At 36.3% G+C, this 19,290-nt stretch overlaps 3 protein-coding genes across 3 annotated transcripts; 1 reads left to right on the top strand and 2 right to left on the bottom strand.

Annotated features, from left to right (window-relative positions):
* Positions 1-5,355: 5,355 nt before the first annotated feature.
* Positions 5,356-7,576, bottom strand: LOC116133795 (glucan endo-1,3-beta-glucosidase 12-like). The gene is made up of 3 exons (XM_031419480.1): positions 7,433-7,576; positions 6,019-7,338; positions 5,356-5,611 (listed from the first exon to the last, which is right to left on the bottom strand). Exons 1-3 carry the CDS (start codon positions 7,515-7,517, stop codon positions 5,577-5,579), a joined length of 1,440 nt encoding a protein of 479 aa, XP_031275340.1. The 5' UTR covers positions 7,518-7,576; the 3' UTR covers positions 5,356-5,576.
* A 2,827-nt stretch (positions 7,577-10,403) lies between these two features.
* LOC116133796 (small ubiquitin-related modifier 1-like) lies at positions 10,404-12,483 on the top strand. Its single transcript, XM_031419481.1, has 3 exons — positions 10,404-10,525; positions 11,881-12,030; positions 12,176-12,483. The coding sequence occupies exons 1-3, from the start codon at positions 10,439-10,441 to the stop codon at positions 12,248-12,250; spliced, it is 312 nt and encodes a 103-aa protein (XP_031275341.1). The 5' UTR covers positions 10,404-10,438; the 3' UTR covers positions 12,251-12,483.
* A 293-nt stretch (positions 12,484-12,776) lies between these two features.
* LOC116133797 lies at positions 12,777-18,311 on the bottom strand. Its single transcript, XM_031419482.1, is given in 11 exon segments — positions 12,777-13,111; positions 13,236-13,348; positions 13,834-13,876; positions 13,878-13,897; positions 13,986-14,224; positions 14,505-15,437; positions 16,062-16,209; positions 16,291-16,572; positions 16,653-16,794; positions 17,529-17,620; positions 17,777-18,311. Coding segments are annotated over 9 exon segments (1,944 nt in total). The 5' UTR covers positions 17,585-17,620; positions 17,777-18,311; the 3' UTR covers positions 12,777-13,111; positions 13,236-13,267.
* Between the last annotated feature and the right edge of the window lie 979 nt (positions 18,312-19,290).

The following is a 19,290-nucleotide window of genomic DNA, read 5'->3' as shown; positions in this document are numbered from 1 at the left end:
GGAAGGTGATTATTTTTTATTTGGATGGTGAAAACTATTGAGACAGCCTTAAACTTTTAGCTAAATCGGTTTTATTAATTATGAAGAATCGTAAATTTCGTTGACCAAGTCAACAAATCAGTTAAATGAATGATAACACTTAACGCGTGTATTCCAAATATCTAGATGAACCATTGATTGCAGCCGTATAATTCTGTTGAACATTTTCACATTTTTAACTTCCAACCTACATGGCCCAATGGTTCGTCATGAGGCTATATGGGCTGGGCTGAGCTGAGCCTATTGGTTGCTACACAATTCACACAAGCTTTTCGCCAAATCCTCAAAACCCATAAATACACATTAACAATTGAGATAACGCCCTATTATTGGATAAGAGTAGTGCTAAGTTTATCGTAAACCTAACATAAACTTATCTTCCCTAATTGTGAATGAAAGATTAAGGCATTTTTAGCTCTAGTTTTTGCTAAAAAAGTTTGTTCATGATGTCAGATGATTGTTTATAGCCAGAAAATGAGTACTCTAAGGGTCTGCTGGGAGTTTTATGGTAACGGTTATAAAGGTAAACCATCGTAGCGGTTTTAAGGGTAAACCACCGTAACAATTTTGAGGGGTTTTTAATAGCGGTTTTTAAAACATCCAACCTGTGCTTAGGAGTTTATTTTCCAGCGGTTCTGACAGTTTTTTAAAATGATAAATTTACATATATGTCCATAAAAATACCACAACTTCAACCAGTACTTGAGAGTTTTTTTTTTCAATTACCAATACTTAGTATCAAAGTTCCTTCCAAGTTTAATTGGTGCTTTGGCTTTTTGTTCTTGTCTTAATTGGAAGAATATTACATTATAGAAAATGGTAGAGGGCTTAGGGGTTTCTTTCCATAAACGTTTAGCCATCATCAACTTGGATTAGCATCTGGTGTAGTATTTTAAATAAAAATGTGATTAATTGGCAACTTATATCAGCCAGAGCCAGCACAAGCATGCAAAAAAGAGAACTCAAATAATAAAACGGTTTTAGTCTCACACATGCTCACACAAAACAAACTGAAAAAATTAAAAAAAAAGAAGCCTAATTTATGATTTGACTCTAACGTATTATTCTATAAATGAAAGATTCAAAAGCATTGTAACAGTCATCTAAATGTTGAAGATTGAATGAAGTAATACGAGTTAAAAAGAAGTATAACCTTTCAAACAAGCGGCAATTCATCTCAAATGTGATTAATAGAATAACCTATTGCAAATCTAAGGCAAATCAATTATGAAGAACAAAGGATCCTTCCCTCATTTAAGCATGGCATGGTAAACCCAAACAAAAAATGAGAGAGAAAGAGAGAAACAAATCTTGTTGAGAGAATTGAAGAAGCTGGAGAAGGAAGAATCAAACAAAGAGGTTGACTGGCTCCTCTGTTCTATGACTTTTTTTTTAGCAGCAAAGGGATTATTAACAGTGAAAAGAGGTTTTTTTGGGATAAAATTTTTAAACCAGCCAAAACACCCTGATTTTGGGTGTTTTATAAACCCCTCAAAAATACACTACATTGGTTTTGGGGGGGGTTTTAAACCAGTCAAAACTAGTCCATAAAAAATCTGGCAAGCAATGGTTTTTAAACACCTTAAAACTAGTCTAATTAAAAGCCCCCAAAAACTAGTGAAAACCCCTAAAAATACTAAAAACTTAACCTCAGATGATATGGATCTACCTTAGTTTAACATCTCTAATTTTGTAAAATACAGAGAGAGGGTTGGACTTTAGGGGTGGAAAAAAAACCCGTAAACAGAACCGAATTGAAAAACCGAACTGAAAATCCGGTTTTTTTCGATTTCGGTTTGATTATTAAAAAAACCGAAAATCCGGTTAGGTTTCGGTTTTTAGCAAAATAAATTCCAGTTACCCGAAATCGATTTTCTGAACCGAATATTAAAAAAAATTATGTGTTTTTACGTTTTTTTACTCTTGTCACTCTGGTCTAACACTAACACAAGGAACTAAGTAACACCACACTCATTCTCTGATTCTCAGACTTCTCACTGCCGCATGCCGCAGCCGCAGTCGCACGATAAGTCTCGCATTCTCTCTCAGTCTCTGTCTCTCACTCTCACTCTCACGCTCAGTCTCTGTCTCTCACTCTCACTCTCACGCTCAGTCTCATTCTCTGTCTCTCACTCTTTGTCAGAATCTCATTGTCTCTCCGTTTTAAGATCTGTGTTCTCACGTCGTCGTCGCTTAGCTGCAGTCGTCATTGTCGCAGTTGCCGTCGTCGTCTGTTTCCGATGGGTTTTAGATCTGGGTTTTCAAATCTGTGTTCTCACATCGTCGTCACTCAGCTGCAGTCATCGTTGTCACAATCGTCGTCGTCGTCGTCTGTTGTCGGTGGGTTTTATTTTAGATCTGGGTTTTCAGAACTGTGTTGTCACGTTTTCAGATATGGGTTTTGACATTGAAGATTTTGGTTTTAATTTGTATATGTACTGATGGTGATGGCTGGGTTTTGACATTGAAGCATCAACACATTTTGTATATCAAATTTTGTGCAGCAAACACAACACCACTAATCTCATCTGCCACGGCCAGACATAAATGATGCATGGAAAATATATGTATTGGGACCATCAGTCTTTCTCTTCTTCAAGTTCCATTCTCTTCTGCTCTGCTTTTAAGCTTCCGTTTCTTCATCTGCAAATGCAAAACCTCCCAATAGAATATGTAGATATAGAAATTCTCCCTGTTAATATCAAATTTGTGTAGCAAACAGAACAAAAAGGAAATTGCAAAACAAGATTAAACGATAGACAAATTACTTGATTAGTACAATATTTAGCAAAAAGAAACAGCTATTCTTATTGTTTTTGGGCAGAACAAGGCCGTTTAGTTTGTTTGATTAGCAGTTAAAAAGATAAAACAAATAAAAAGAAAAAACCGAATTGAGCCGAAAAATGCAGCCCATAATTCATAATTGGGCCAAAAAAAATCAGCCAAATATTAATTCTAATTAACCGGTTTAAAATCAATTAACTAAACCGTTTTTAACCGAAACCAGACTGATTTTGATTTAATTATTTTTTTAAACTAAAAACCGGATCGATTCAAGATTCCGGTTAACCGGTTTTTTCACCCCTAGTGTCTGTCTGTCTGTGAAGTGAGTGTGACTTTGCAGAAGGAAACAAAAAATGGTAAATAGGAGAGTGAATAATAGAGTGAGAACATGTGAAAATGTAGGGCAGCGGAATCTCTGATCAAAGATTTGACACTTGTATCTTGTAACCCGACATATCAGGTGCTGTACGTACTATCTGTCTACATTCAATATATATATATATATTTAACTAAAAGGTTGAAAGTTGAACATAAAAAAGAGGAGGCGGTTCTTATATTTTAATGATGGTGAGTAACGCATACAGCATCGTTGTGGGTCGGTTGAGTATTTGCAGTGGCAGTTTGTAATGCACATGGGAACAACTCTCTCAATAAACTAAAGAAAATGACTCCCACTTTTTTATTTGTCAAAGACCATTGCCGTTTCGGAATGTGATAAAGTTTAAAACTTTGAACAACTTTTCCAATTTCTACTACTACATTCATCATCATGCTCCTTGTCTATCTCTCATTGTAACTATAGATTCGGCTGCCCTCACACTTCAAATTTAATGGATTAATTTGAATTGTATGTATATTCTTAAATTAACTGTACAAACAAAATGCATAATTATTCAATCAGGATCCAAGGTAACTTTATGTTGATAGCTAGTAGTTGGACCTAACAAATTAACCCTCTTTCCAATTTTCCAAGTAGGACCAGCTGCAAAGTATTTTTCATTCTTTATTGTCATTTTATGAGTTATCTCTATTCATACTAGCAATAAGTTCAGTAGAGGTCAAAACTGGTGGCTTCTGGCTTTGGTATATCTCTCTTACAACTGGAATCCAATGGGAACTTACCTCATGTTTGCGTCAACAAATAGTTTCTGCCTCTGCCGGACCCAGTTGCTAAGTAAGAAGAAGCTAATATTATTCGTGGGTTACAACATTATAGTAAATTCCCCTAATGCGTATAGCATAACCATGGCAACTGATGCACATATCAATCAAAAATAAACGTTTATACCTTAAGAAAATGAGTAAACGACATTTTCCCATCCAAGGTTTGGTGAATCTGCAAATTCTCACCTGGTTTCATAAATTACAGATTTTTACCCTTAAATTAACACTGTTACTTTTCTCTCAAAATAATCTTTACGTCTCAAATATCTCTCAAAAAAACCCCAGAGGATCTCGGCCAAGCCAAAATTCCAGTGTAATTCTGGCACCATTGGACCTCCCTGACACCACCATCAACATCCCCTTCCTCCTCACCAAAACTTCTAACATTTCCACCCAACTGCACCATGATGAGGTGCCGAAATTTGGCTGGAAAGGTGCGACAAAACGCAAAAACCTAGAGGAGAGGCGACGGGGATTAGCCGGCAATTGCGGTTGGCGCGGTTGGGGGTTTTGATGGGAGGAAGACGGTGATGCTATTGGTGGTGCTAGGGGTGGTTTCCAGTGTCGAGACTTGTCAAAATTTGGATGAAACGCCGATTGAATCTAAGAGCAGCGGTCGGCGATTGGAGGGTTCAATTAGACGGGGAGGTTAGGGGTTTTGATGTGGGGATTGAAGAGATTGTAATGGTGGTGTTGGGAGAGGTCGATTATGCCAGGAACAGGCTGGAATGACCTAAAATCGTAAGTGCAGTGAATTTGAGAAGTCAAAAGTTATTTTGAAATTTTTTGGTGGGATGAATTTGAGAAGTGAAGGATTATTTTGAAATTTTTATCTTTAAAATGATCATTTTACCCTTTTAATTGTTAGATTAAACAGTATTTTCTGTTAATTTAAGAGTGAAATCTGCATATTATGAAACCAAGGTGAGAACTTATAGTTTCGCCAAACCTTGGATGGGAAAACGTCGCTGCACAACGATTTAAAACTTGTTTTACATCCAGAGTAACCATCTCGTTTTAAATGGTTTTCTTATCAAATACATCACAGCCCTATATTCCAACTCATTTATAATTATTGAGGTGATGACGGTTCAATTCTTACGACAAATAAATACACATTCATTCATAGCGCTATTTACATGCTGATTTTATATACCCATAGATCATATAGCAACTAAATATGGAGTTTATATAAAAACTGAAATATAATAAGCCATATACTATTTCCTGAATATGCAGTTATCAGAAATTGAAATATTATAAGCTCCACGTAATGCGGTTATCAGAATCTATTGTCAAAAGCGTGAATGTTTAGATCAGCAAAGACCAATTCATAAACAACCAAGTCAACTATAAAGATTACAGAGATTAAGAGTAAACATTAAGCAATATATATAGATTAAATAATTACAGAAAAGGATGTCAGAATAAATGTTCAACAAACCCCAACCACTCAATAGAACAAATACATCAGATTAGCGACACCCCAAAAATATGTGAAGTAAAACCAAAACCAGCTACAATAAAATTAGTACTAATCCCTCTCAGGATAACAACACTTCACCCTTCTGCATATCTCTCTTCCCTTCTCAATATCCAGTTGGAAGCTCGCAAGCTCCATACTCTGCAAACACATAACACACCGGCTTTAGCAAAATGCAAAATATCAAAAAGAAGGGAAATGTACTCGTATAATTAAAATATTGATACCGTCAAAGCTCTACTATACCCTTAGTAATTTCCCATTTGATTAACAAAGAGAACCCAATGAAGCCCACTTATCAAGAAAAACATGGGTCCACAGGTCAATACATGCCAAGTAAAAGCTTGTTGAGAAGAAAAAGTTTCACCATTACAGCCCACTCAAGTGGTGTCCTTTTTTTAGGCTTTTCACTCTTCCTTGCTTTCAAATTGGTCATGGAGTCCACCGGTGCATTTCATCAAATTTACGAATACACACTCTAACATGAACAAGCTAAAAACTAAAGAATGAAAAGAAAAAGCTTAAAAATTAAGGAAAAAAACACGTACTAGGTGGCTGAGTAACAACGTGGGCAGCACCGCCAAAATAACAGGAACCACCCGCACGCGACATCTTCTGATAGTAACTGTTGAACGCAAACGATGCATGGGCTTCCAAGGTGTTCGGATCATAACAAGATGAACCCGGCTGGATCGGACGACAATCAGCTTTTCCCTCACCGCAGGCAAAATCTAAAGCTGCCTGCAGTTTCTCTTTTCCCACTTCACCATTTGCCACACACCAAGTGTTCCCTGTAGTACTCTTCGACACACCTCCGCGGTTGCCAGGCGTCGCCACTGGTTGGCCACCGGTAACTGGAGACTGATGGCCGTGGTAATTCTTCAACCCTTCCAAAGTGAATGGAATGTCATAAACCTTTTGCTTACTTGGATAAAAGAGCCCGTAATTTCTCTCCGAGGTGGGACCGTTTTTCTTGTTCTCGTTAAAAAGAGCAAAGAGATAAACGGTCAGATCCGCCTTTGGTCTCAAAGGGGTCCCACCACCCGTCAAGATTCTACGGACAAGATTACCGTTGTACGCGGCGGCGTTCTCAACACTTGCACCCAATTCATTTTCATCTCCTTTTGAAGGCCAACCCGTTTCAGTAACAACCATTCTGAGATCGTCGTACTTAAGAGCCGACATTGCAGCAAAAACGGCGTCGATTTGAGCATCAAAGAGGCTAAAATAACGTAACCCATTACCTGCATCCACAACACCGGGGTTCTCCCGAAACAAAGCGTAATCTAAAGGGATGACGTCAGAGTTTGACTCATAGGCGAAAAATGGGTACGCATTGACCATGAGGAATGACCCAGTTTCGCGAAGGAAATCAAACATGGGCTTAAAAACGGGTTGTATTAATTCGGTTCGGAAAGATCCAGCTGAAGAGGGGTAAGAAGACTGTAAAGCACTTAAAGCTATTGGTGAAGAGACTTTAATGGCAGAGTGAAAATTATACTTGACAAGAGCTTGGTGGATATTCTTCATTGCAGGTACAAGAAACTTGGTGGTGTTGTGAGGGTCAACGAAGACTTCGTTGCCCACGGCAATGGCTTCGATTTGGGTACCTGGATAGTAAGCAGCGATGTTTTTCTGTACCCAAGAGTTGGCGAAAGACACGCGGTTGGCGGCGGCGAAGAGAAGCTCATTGGGTAAGTCGACGGTGACTTTGATTCCGGAACCGGATAAAGCTCTGAGAACAGCTGGATCTGCGTCGAATACTTTGATCCGTTCAATGCCCTGAGACTTCACAAGCTGCACCACTTTGGTTGCTGAAGGTAGGTCGTTCGCAATACGTCCATAGTTCACTCCTATTGAACCCGCCTCTGCAAAAAAAAAATGCACAACAAGATTAATGAACAATGCCTTTGTCCAATCTGACGTTGCCTGAGAAATTATAGAAAAAGGTTTAAGCTTTACCTGCGAAAACGAAAATGGAGAAGAGTAAGAAGCAGCCAGCAACAATGTAACGCTCCATGCTCTGGTTCTTGGATGAGCAGAGCATGAAAGAGAGTGAGAGAGGAAGAGGGAGTCTGAGTGGGTTAATTGAGTGAGGAAGAGTGTGTAGGGTTTAGGGGTATACAAAGAAAGAGGGAAGAGATTCCAGAGATCAAGAAGATGATGAAGGGACCCACGTGTCAGAATATGACAAAAGAGAAAGGTTGAGAGAGTAGCTGCAGACTGCACGAACCACGATCCCCACTTGGACTACAACCACGTGGGACCACTGTTCACGTGGCCCACAAACTCGACCGTTTTAATTTTTATTCTAGTGCCGTAGTAGTTTTATTTTTCCGAGGGAGCATGAATTTCGATGCAGGTTATTGTCTGTTTGTGACGCGTGTCGTATGATGTGATGGAAGTCAATGATTTTAGGTGGATTCTAGTGCAGGTTCATTGATGGTGGTGGTAGTGTGTGGCAGTGTATAAAATTAATTGATGAGTTAAATAAATAGTGCAGGTAGACGTTTATTTTACTTAATAAATAGTAATAATAATATGAACGTTGGCGTGGGACAGGAATTGGGTGCGATTAAAGCGTAGGGCGAAAAAAAGTACGGCAGCTCAATAATTGATGTGATTCTTTGCAGTTGGAAAATAGAGTTACGGTCATTACACCCTGATTAATTTTAATTTATAATAAATTAACTATCAAAATTATATCACGACGTCATTCGATTCACAAAACTTAATCGATAACTGTAACATTACACTTTACAGTTAAATGGAAGAGGATTTACCTGGCGTGTTTTCTGTGCATTCCATGGTTAAAAGTTTTTAGGATTAAATGTTTTTTTTATCTAGTGATAAGATTACAGGAAATATGGTTTATTTGATAGGTTATTGGGTTTAACTAAGTACTGATTCAATTGAAATGTATTAATAATTAAGATATTTGTTTGATAATACTAATAACATATGACTTTAAATAACTTTTTATTAGAATGTCTTTTGGAAGATTTATTGTATCACTAATTAATCTGTTTAATTGGTTGTAAGAATAGATGTCTTGATTACATTTTATTAAAATACATTTTAGATGATTATTAGGTATAAATAATTAATGTTTTTAGTTAATAAAACAAATTATCAGTTAACAAAATTATTTTTTCTTATATTTTAGCTAAGTATTTTATTGACAAATTTACACACTATTGAAACTTTGAAAAAAAGCTATTGCATCTTCTATTGGGTATACATTTAACACCTCATCTTGTTATTGCAACTAATATAGTTTCCATCTCCCAATTAAAACTTAGATTTGTGTACTGCCCCAAATTATAGTTCCTACATGTTGATTTCTACTTTAGTCCAATTGAAGCCTCTTTTTTTTTTTTTTCTTTTTTTTTTTTCAAGGCAAAAGAAAAATTGTATTTTTTTGGTTTACACCATGGCTGGAATTGAGATGCAAGTTTCCAAATTTGAGGAATTTTGTTAACTTTTCCCACTTACCCTAGACCGAAATTATGTGTGAAAAGTGTGAGAATTGTTGGTACATTTGTAGTGCTGTCCGGAAATGGCGATTAGAGTGCTATCCGGATCAAACAAATGGAGACAAAAACCCAAGGTGTTGTGGCAAAGATGGTCGACCAACAACAAAGGCAAGAGCGAGATCTTAGACTAACGAACGTAAAACAAACCCAAAATGAAAAATACAATGGAAAGAGGGCATTTGACTTACCGGAAAATGGCGATCGAAGTAATAAAGTCAAGAACAAGATCGAGAAGAAGAAGACCAGCAACGACGATGGAGGTTTAAGGCAGAGTCTCGGTCAAAATGTGTATTAAGGCTGAGATTTTTTTTTTCTTTTTATATTGTAGTTTTAGTGAAATAAAAGGGCATATTGGTCACAATATGCAAATATGTGAGGATAATATGGGCACAACAATACGTATTTCGTGGCATTTTTGAAAATATTGATAATAAGCAAGACAATTTTGTCCGAAAAATAAAAAAGCTGAGGACAAATCTGTTTTCTTGTGTAAATTTGGTGTTTTGTAATTATTAACAAAGCTAAGGCTATTTTCGTTCACATTGTCCACTGTTTGGGGGCAAAATTGGATAGAATTTTGGATTACCGGAATAATATTTTAATAACTCCTTCCTCCAGGTAATATTATTCTTGGAGATTTACCCCCAATTTGGTACTGTTTGATATATATATATTTTTTTACAAAACAACCAAACATTGTTATCTATCCAATTTAAAATATATTATCTCCGTTATATAATATCAACCCAATCCAAACGACCCTAAGAAATAATAATACTAATTAAAAACTCTACCCATTTTATATTTTGTTTTAAGAACACGTATTAATCCATTGACCCATCTAATAATATTGCTTTCTTATTATATACTTACATATTTATTTGAATAAAGAGTAATACTACACTTACAAAAAAATTTTACAAAGATCTTCATACAAAGTGATGTGACAAAAAAATGAATGAAAGAGTGAGTTTAATGAATTTGACTTTTTGTTTCACTCTTCTATTCATTTTTTGTCATCTCATTTTGTTTGTAAATTTTTGTAAGATTTCTTTGTAAGTATAGTATTATTGTTGAATAAAACTCAGTTAAAAGGTAAGCGGTAAGCTTTTGGTCTAATAATATGCGATGAGAAAAATAAAAATATGTTTTCTGTAAGGAAATAGGATAATTTTAGCCCATTGGGCTTTTTGGACTCTTAATCCAAGCCTTTTGCCCATCTGGGAAAGCGAATTCAGATTTCGTAACCCTAGATTAGTTTGTCAAGTAAAACTCCAAGCCAATAATATGCCAACACGTATACAGTCAAACAGAGACCCAACTCCGTCTACTCGTCTGTATCGCATAAATATAAATTTAAAAAAGAAGAAAACAATCGCCACTGAGGCTTTTAAGGAATCCCGAAATTGTTGAAAACACAGAAGAAGAGAAGATGTCAGGCGTTACGAATCCAGCGCAAGAGGAAGACAAGAAGCCCAACGATCAATCTGCTCACATCAACCTCAAAGTCAAAGGCCAGGTTTCCTTCTTTTATTTTCTTTTTATTTTTTTTTTTAAATTTGGCTTTTTTTTTTTTCCAAAACAAACTGTTATTTTTAGGGTTTTGTTTTTATTTGTGTTTTTTGGTCTATCAGTTTATTATTGTATATTATTGCTTCAGGATTTCTCATAATAACGGTTATTATATAAGGATTTGTTGTATTTGGTTTAAAGTTTGGATTTTTACTGTTGTGAACCGTAAGGGTCTGGTTTTTCTGGGTTAATATGTGTAGAATTTGTATATCTCAGTTTGATTTTTGTTTTGGCTTCAAGTAAATGTTTGTTTGGGGCTTATATTTGAATGATCGTGTAGTTTTATTTGTATAGTGGATTTTTTTTTTTTTTTTTTTTTTTGGGGAGAAAATTGAGTACAAAGACGAGTCGAAATTGTTTTAGTTTTTTATACTGAGTTTTGGTTATAGGAAAAGGAAAAAGAACATGGGTAAGACAGGGGAGAAATTATTTTTATATTTCATTATTTCATATTTTAATCTTTGGCTTTAGTAAAATTTATACACATAACTAAATGTAAAAAAATTTTAACTTTATACATAGGTATATGATTGACTATATGGTAATATATATGATCTTCTGGTTCATTACGATTTCACTTTCCTTCCTTTTTTAGAAGATAATAGAAGTGGAGAGGGACAAATCACTGCTTTTTCTTCCTATCAACCAAATGAGGTTGAAATTGAAGGAAGGATGTGTCTTCTTCCTTCCACTATTCATTTCCTCTACTTAATAGTTTTCTTCTACTTGCCTCCTCACTAGCAAAGAGTTAATACCTAATTTTTGGCTTAAAGATACCTGGGGGTTTAACAACTAACTAATAGAAACTTAAAGTACCAGCAAACTCAGAACCTGTGAACAAAATTTGTGTAAACTATTTAGCTTAGGAAGGAAACTTTTTTCCTAACTATTTGTGAGTTCAAACAGTTTCTGTTGTTCTTTTATTTGATCTACTTTTAAGTATGACATTGATGAGAAAGCTTGTAAAAATTTTAAAGTTCTAATCTCTCGTGGGAGGTTAAGTTCCTTTGTTTGAGAGACTCATGGGTAGTCTTTTAGATGGAATAATTATTCCTTACTACCAGTTTTGGGGTTTTAACAGTATCGGGATTAATTGCCAGTGCCAAACTAATTCTGGAAACCTGATCATTGTAAATGTCTTTTTATTGTTTAATTAATTGCAGATACATATCTCCTTTATTGAACTTCATGCAATGCAGTAATACATGCTCTTATGCCTCTTTGAGGAAAAATTCTGTTTATTGTCTGTTAGGTTGGCTTTCAATTAAAGTTACATGTGAGTTTTATTTATTTTGATTGTAGGATGGGAATGAGGTTTTCTTCAGGATCAAAAGAAGCACCCAACTGAAGAAGCTTATGAATGCATATTGTGATAGACAATCTGTGGAGCTTAATTCGATTGCCTTCTTGTTTGATGGCCGTCGTCTCAGAGCAGAGCAAACCCCTGATGAGGTATCCTGCACGCTTCTATACATAAGAAATGCTTACACTCTCTTTTGTTTTGAACTAACAACCCCCCCTCCTGTCTTTTTTTGGTGGAAATTCGTTAAATCTTTGGTGACCATGACTGATTTTACTTTCTTTGTTTTTGTTTCAGCTTGAAATGGAAGATGGTGATGAGATTGATGCCATGCTGCATCAAACCGGTGGGGCAAATGCTTTGAAGATGTAATGCTCATCTGTTAGAGCAAGTAATCTATGTGTACTGCGAAACTATTATGTGGATGTATGTTAAGGAGATTTAAGTACCTAGAGGCGTGTAACAAACTTATTTATGCTGGTGACTTGGTGTTGCTTTTTAAGTATTTAGAATGGTTGCTTTAAGTGTTTAGCTTTCTATTTGAGGGCTCTGACTGTAACTATTATTAAATAGAATCCGTAATAAACATATGTCGTTTTATGTTCTGTTGGCCTCTCTCTCTTCTTTTTACGCCCTGCTCTGTTCAAATTTCGTTTATCATGTATTATGCGAGTTCTATATTTATATCATGTTATTTGGAATGTAACACTAAAAATATCAAATTTCTATGTGGAATAGTTTTTAATCAGTCATGATCCTCTGTGCAGACTGAAATATCCAGTTGGACGTAAATGCGACCCCTCTAATGTATTGTCTTCTCATTCTGATGTTAGTTGTCTTGAGTGTGTAGAATTTTCCTTCTGTACTTATCAATTAAAGACCGCCCATAAAAAAAGAAAATGAAAATTGAATAAATTGCTTCCTGTACATGTTATTTACATCAAAAATAAAAAGGATGGGAACCAGGTAAAGAAATGGAAACGATAAACTCGAAGGAGCAAGAGAATGATAAAACTCTTCCGATGGTAGTTTTGAAGAAAATGTTAAGAATCCGCAGGTGTATGCCCTCTCCTTCCATTTGTTGCCTAAGTTAATTTACCCTTTTCTCTTTTATTTGTCGAAGGTACATGTACCGAAACACAATTCTCTGTTGAACTAGAGACATAAATTCGCCTCTGTTAAAGCCTCAAAAAGAATGGGACCTCACTTCGTGTAGAGTTTCGTTCCTTCTGACTGAAAAAGCTTTAGCATCACACAATTAGCTCAAGAAATAATCTGTGCATCTGGAAGAAATAACTCATCAGATCTCTATGTGCTACAACACAGTGCATATGCACTCACATCCACAGTGACTTACCGAACTTTGATCTTTACGTGTTACTTTTTATGTTATGATCTGAGGGTTGATCTCTGGGTTCGACCGAGCAGTCTTTGGATGAAATCCTGCATATGATTATAAATGCTGCACGCCTTCCATAAAAAAAAGTATTAGTAGCAGCTTAAGCTTGGATCAAAAGAACTGTAAACTTTAAAAACAGTATCCCTTGCGGAAGATAAAAACCACAGAATGATTCCTGCTTGACAAAATTTTTATTCTATCTTATTAACAGCAAGATATGGAAGAGAGTTTGTAAGAATAAAGTAAGTTTTTAAGAAAACCTAGAGTAATTAAAGTTCTGATTACGTTTGAATAAAGACATCAAGCATAATTATCTTTCAACTCAATTCAAATTGACACTAAATCCCTAACACATGACCAACCTCTTTGTATTTGCGGAATCCTTCTGCAATTAATCTTAGCAAATAAATTCAAGTAAATCACTCTGTTGCCAAGTATGAACTCATACCAAAAAATAAATGCTAGATGAACAAAAAGATATTCAAGCAGTGTTGCACCCAACAAAAACAACTTCGAAGCAGAATGACATAAGCAAAGTAAACACAATACCTGAGACATGTCTATTGCAGGCCATGAAGAATGCAACAAAACCATTTATATGCTCTGACAGCACGAAAAACCTGGAAAGATTTTGGTGAAGTTTGAGAACCATTCGCATAACAAAGTCATACTAATCACCATAAGCAATTATAAAAAAAATCTTCAAACCTGGGAGAATAGGTCATTCCAAAGTGAACGCCACATGGAAACTTCATATGCATTCACCGTAGCCTCCGAAGCTGAAGCAAACTGGAATATGCTACTTACAGCCCCCCATATATTTCCAAGCAATTCAGATATGCCAGCAAAAATGAAAGCCACAAAACTAGCTAGTGCAAGGACCAGGCGAATAGGGGCATAGAGTAATTCCCAAAGCATCCAAAATATTGGATATAGAACAGAATTTGCTGAAACACAGAGCAATCCAAATTTGACACAGTTAATACAAGGTCTCAAAGATCACTACATCAAATAAAGCGAATGCTCATAAAATGAACGACCAAAGCAACCCAATCTATTGTGAGCATCATCTAGTGCAGCTGATAAAGGCTCAAGTAGTTGTACAAAGGGTCTTGATTTTTAGTTCCACTTCCACAAAGATTGGAGATTGGATTAGAGTTCTGATTTTTGATGTAAGGGTAAAAGAAACCAGAAAAGCATAAAGAAAGCAAAGTAGTTGATACCTACCGAGTTTCCAAACAAATGAGATGATTAACCAAATAGGCAACAATACAATCTCCATCAGGTCCCCAATTAGACTGCAAGAAGAGCCTATTAAAACCCAAAGAACCGAACAAGAACTCTCCACCACTTGAACAAGTGTATTCCACACTGGGAGAAGGAAGCTTAAAACCTCCATAAGAGGTTCCGCCATTGGTAATGTAACAACTGAAAAAAAAGACCGAATGGTACGTGTAATTGCCAAAAACCATTGAACAGCCTTCTGAAAGTTGTGCAAAAATAGCATTGTCCCTAAGTATTTAATTCTTGATACCATCTCCCAAGTTTCTATCCAATCCAAAAGAGGGCCACACAAACGCGAAGCAGTAGCTTTCAGAACAGGGACATTTTTGTATAAATCATAAAAACCTATTAGAACAGTGACAACTGAGATCAGCACATATAAAGCTCGAACAAGAGGGCACATCCAGGGGCGATAGAGATGGCAAAATCCTGGATATGATTGGAGGAATATTACCCAAGATGGAAGTCCAGCCTCTAGTAGAGTAAGTAAACGGAGATCAGACATTATGATTTTCCTTAATTTAAATGGGAGGTCACAGTCATTGAACCTAAATAAAATCAGAACATCACGGTACTCGGTAGCTTTGGCTGCAATATCAGAATCAATACAAGTCCCAGAGTTGCATAACAAGTCTTCAATTTCAAATCCATCACCATTGCACTTCATTACTTTTCTTCTCTTAAAAGGTCCAGTTTGGGGAGGAGTGTGTGGCGCATTTGTTCTACTTTCTGTAGTCCCAGCGTATGCACTAAACCTGCTAGCAATGCACTGGAGAGAAGTATTTTCACCACACTGGTTATTACGGCAAATGTTTTCATCATCACCTTTTGGGGTAGCCCTCGAGAATTCTTCTTCAGCATCATAGAAGATCTCTCCTAACAAAGTTAAAAAAAAAAAATGAGATATTGTTAGTAAAGCTCCTTTATATGTAAGCTAATGTTTTCATGACAACATCAAATGTTCACACCATATTTACTTCTTTAGTGTGGAAGAAAATGTACAACAATGATTTTTAAGGCAAAAATGCACAAACTTTGATGAAGGAAAAATCTTGCTCTATGGTTGGTAAAATTTATAATGCAATATAAATATCATAGAGAATGCAAGACCAGCTGTAAGAATACACCTATAATAAGATAATCATTATACTATCAGAGGAACAGGCAGGTATTGCCGGACAGACCATGAGTGGCAGTAAGCAGAGGAATTTTTATGAGAAATACAGATGCAAGACAGACTTCTATTCAACATAGATGCTGCAACTGACCTAGTTTTGACCATCCTAGAGGTTTGAGTAACACAGCTTACAAAACATGGAAGTTTCAGCAACACAACTATGGTACTTAAAAAAGCAAACTTATGGCGGTAAACCTAAGTCTAGAAAATATCCACATCCATACTAATAATATATCAACATTGAAGCACAAACTCTTTTATGGATGCTAAATCCTCAACACAATTTTTCATTCTGTTCAGATAAGGAAAGGGCAAAAGAATACCTATGGTGGATTCTAGATAGTCTCTCAATTGCAGCAGTTCATGGTGTTTTCCTGAGAACCACGAAGATATACAGCTTACAGCTTGGGCTATGCTATCAAATTCCCATCTTCGCATAAATTTAGCTTCTATGGCCAAAGAGGTATCAGTCTGCACATGACACAAAAACCATTAAACAGAGATACTTATTTCACTTCAACCAATATATGGAGAACAAAGCAGCGATGGTACCTGAAGTTCATTTAAATAGTTAATTCCTCTAACATCAGTCCATGAAACTTCAAATACAATAAAACCATACAAGGTCCTATGTAACTCACTGCTTAAAAGCAAATGGCTTCTAAGCGTCTTAACAGGTAGCAAAGCCCGCTTTCGAGACAAAGTTGCAGCATCAATTAAAGAAAACCACCTCTTAAACTTTTCTGATTTACTAACACCAGGTGTGGAACAACTGTCCTTTCCCTCCTCCCTCTGCCTCCGTGATTTAGTGTTTGCAAAAGGAGATAGCCTGGACTGTACACAAAAGCAACCTCATTATTCAATCATAAAAAAATAAAGAAAATATCTTGCCATGAAGAGCCACTTTTACCAACCTTGGTAACCATCAGTTGCCACAGGTGTGTTGGCCGTGAATCTAGATCCACCAGCCATGGTCGGTTGTCCACCAAAATGTAGATTTTATTACTTTCAAATGCCAGAAAGAGGCTAAGATCTGAAAGATAAGACTGCAAATCTCTGCAAACAAGTAGCAGAGAACACATGATTTTTCAGACATGTCAACAATACAATATCATAGATAAGACTAGCCACACCTAAGCTTCACTAATACAAGACAATCACAAGTTTCACATATCTCAAAAACATCTTCAGAGTGGCTTATAAGGGTGTAAGATAAATGCTTGTGCATAAATAAACTAGCCAGAGATAAGCCAAAAAGAAGTGCTTAAATCATTAGAGTATTAGCATGACAATCATTTAAAATTTCATCTTAATCTAAACTAGTCATCATATATTTGACAAGGACGATGCGGATAACACTTTCCATGGACACCAATAAGCAAACATCATCCGAGATACAGATAATATCATCAGCTCTCTCTTATCCTAGTCTTCCCAAAAACACTCGCCCTTGGACACATAAGCAAAAATTACCAGCTAACAAAATACATTAAACTGAGAGTCAGAAATGGCACATTTTAAGCTTACAACTCATCTAAAAAGCTTAAACAACCCAGTTCATTTCACTGAAACAACAAAATCCTAATAAATTACATGATCACAGTTTTGTCAACATTCAACATAAATGCACAAATCAACTTCTTATTTGATATTCCACTCAAATTAGATAACCAATTCCAAATTTAACTTGATAAGGACCAATTCAAAAAGAACAAATTCCACAATATAATTTTCATTTGAATTAAACAAGAAACTTTGGTAATCAAGCACAAAACAAGTTAAAATCTTACCCAATTTGGAGACTTGTTAAAGGAAATACACATTTAGTATCATTATCTTTCCCCATTAGAGTTTCTCTTCGACCTCAAATCGCTACAAGCCACTGCTTCGTAATCCCAAAAACACACAAACACATAAAAACTTGTATTAGTCTCCATTTTATAACAACAAACGGAAATTAAATCGTTTACATGCATATTTTATATGTATATGTATGCATTTCATTAATATATATACATCCCTGTATTGTAAAACGTACATATAGAGAGGGAGAGGAGACCATGATAAAGAGAATTCCATTGAAGTGGAAGAGAAGAGAAGAGAAATTCACCGCCAAACTTCATAACAGAAGAGGAGTGTCCACGATGGACAAATCAACGGCTTGAATTGGAGGCCGGCAGGGGGGAGATCAACGGACAAGAACCGAACACAGGTATCGAAACAAAAAAAGACAAAAACTAATAATAAGGCTAACTAACTTCTATGCAAGGTCAAACTCAACAAATAAAGATAAGAATAATCCTCTCTCATATTTTCTCTTCCACTTTCTTGAGAATACGGGAAGAAATGGAAAATTGAAAGGTTGCTTGGCTTGAAAGGCGTATGGTGTGACGAAGGTGACGCGTTTAAACTTTAAATCTTTAGTAAGGGATAGAATGGTAAATCAGGTATCTCGGGATCTGATGCGTCTGTTCCCGCCAGGAAGAAGATCATTGGTTCGTTGTTGTCTTCGTCACAGAGAGTTTACAGGGAATTCAAGAAAGAAGAGAGAGAAAGAGAGAGAGAGAGAGCGAGAGCGCTAGGTGTATGTGAACTTGTGAAGAGGCAATGGGCGTGAGAAGTAACCGAGAAGCCTGTATTTCGAAAAATCAATTGTGTTATTGATGTGCGAATTGATCTAGAACGTAGCTGTTTATTAAGCCAATTTTAACCATCTGATTAAGAAGAATCAAGAAATTCAGCGGTGATGTGATATGTTGGAGGTGTGTGATCCCAGCGCGTAGTTAATACAAGATTTATATTATTTTTTCAAGTATGGAACGTCACCTGTGCAAAGCAAATATTTGTTTTTGCATTAAAGTAATGTGATAGCTAGAAACTCCATGTTACATCTACATATAATCATATACCCTGTGCTCATTTTTAATTACAACCTTTTCATTTAAAAGTTATAGATCATTTTTCTATTTAGAGTAAACGACATTTTCCCACCTAAGGTTTGGCGAATCTACAAGTTTTTACCTCTGGTTTCATAAATTATAGATTCCCACTCTTAAATTAATGTTGTTACTTTTTCTCAAAATAACTCTTACATCTCAAATTTCTCTCAAATAATTGTCAGAGGATCTCGGCCAAGCCAAAAATCCGACCTAATTTCGGCACCATTGGACCTCCTGGATATCATCATCAGCATCCCCTTATTCTCCTCACCAAAACCTCTACCTTTTCCAACCGATTGCACCTGGACGAGGTGCTGAAATCTGGCTGGAAAGGGGTGAAAAAATGCAAAAACCTAAGGGAGAGGCGACGGTGATCGGTGGGCAATTGCAATCGGAAATGTTGGGGGTTTTGGTGGGGGGAAGCAGGCAATGCTATTGGTGGTCTTAGGGGTGGTTTTCGATGTCAGGACTTGTCGAAATTTGGATGAAATGCTGATTGACAATAAAAGTGACGGCCAACAATTGCGGGGTTCAATCAGGCGGGGAGGTTAGAGGTTTTGATGTGGGGGTTGAGGGGATTGTAATGGTGGTGTCAGGAGGGGTTGATTGTGTC

The sequence above is a fragment of the Pistacia vera genome, unplaced genomic scaffold, assembly GCF_008641045.1.
Source record: "Pistacia vera cultivar Batoury unplaced genomic scaffold, PisVer_v2 Contig276, whole genome shotgun sequence".
Classification (NCBI taxonomy): Eukaryota; Viridiplantae; Streptophyta; class Magnoliopsida; order Sapindales; family Anacardiaceae; genus Pistacia; species Pistacia vera.
This window is presented reverse-complemented; position numbering and strand designations above follow the sequence as displayed.

What these genes read in the sequence shown, in the direction of transcription:
- LOC116133795 (XM_031419480.1), bottom strand. Translation starts at nt 7,517, where the DNA reads ATGCTCTGCTCATCCAAGAACCAGAGCATGGAGCGTTACATTGTTGCT. An exon ending in CTCCATTTTCGTTTTCGCAG is followed by an intron (nt 7,339 to 7,432) that starts GTAAAGCTTAAA and finishes TTTTTTTTGCAG; the next exon opens with AGGCGGGTTCAATAGGAGTG. An exon ending in CGTTGTTACTCAGCCACCTA is followed by an intron (nt 5,612 to 6,018) that starts GTACGTGTTTTT and finishes ATGTGTTTGCAG; the next exon opens with AGTATGGAGCTTGCGAGCTT.
- LOC116133796 (XM_031419481.1), top strand. Translation starts at nt 10,439, where the DNA reads ATGTCAGGCGTTACGAATCCAGCGCAAGAGGAAGACAAGAAGCCCAAC. An exon ending in ACCTCAAAGTCAAAGGCCAG is followed by an intron (nt 10,526 to 11,880) that starts GTTTCCTTCTTT and finishes TTTTGATTGTAG; the next exon opens with GATGGGAATGAGGTTTTCTT. An exon ending in CAGAGCAAACCCCTGATGAG is followed by an intron (nt 12,031 to 12,175) that starts GTATCCTGCACG and finishes TTTTTGTTTCAG; the next exon opens with CTTGAAATGGAAGATGGTGA.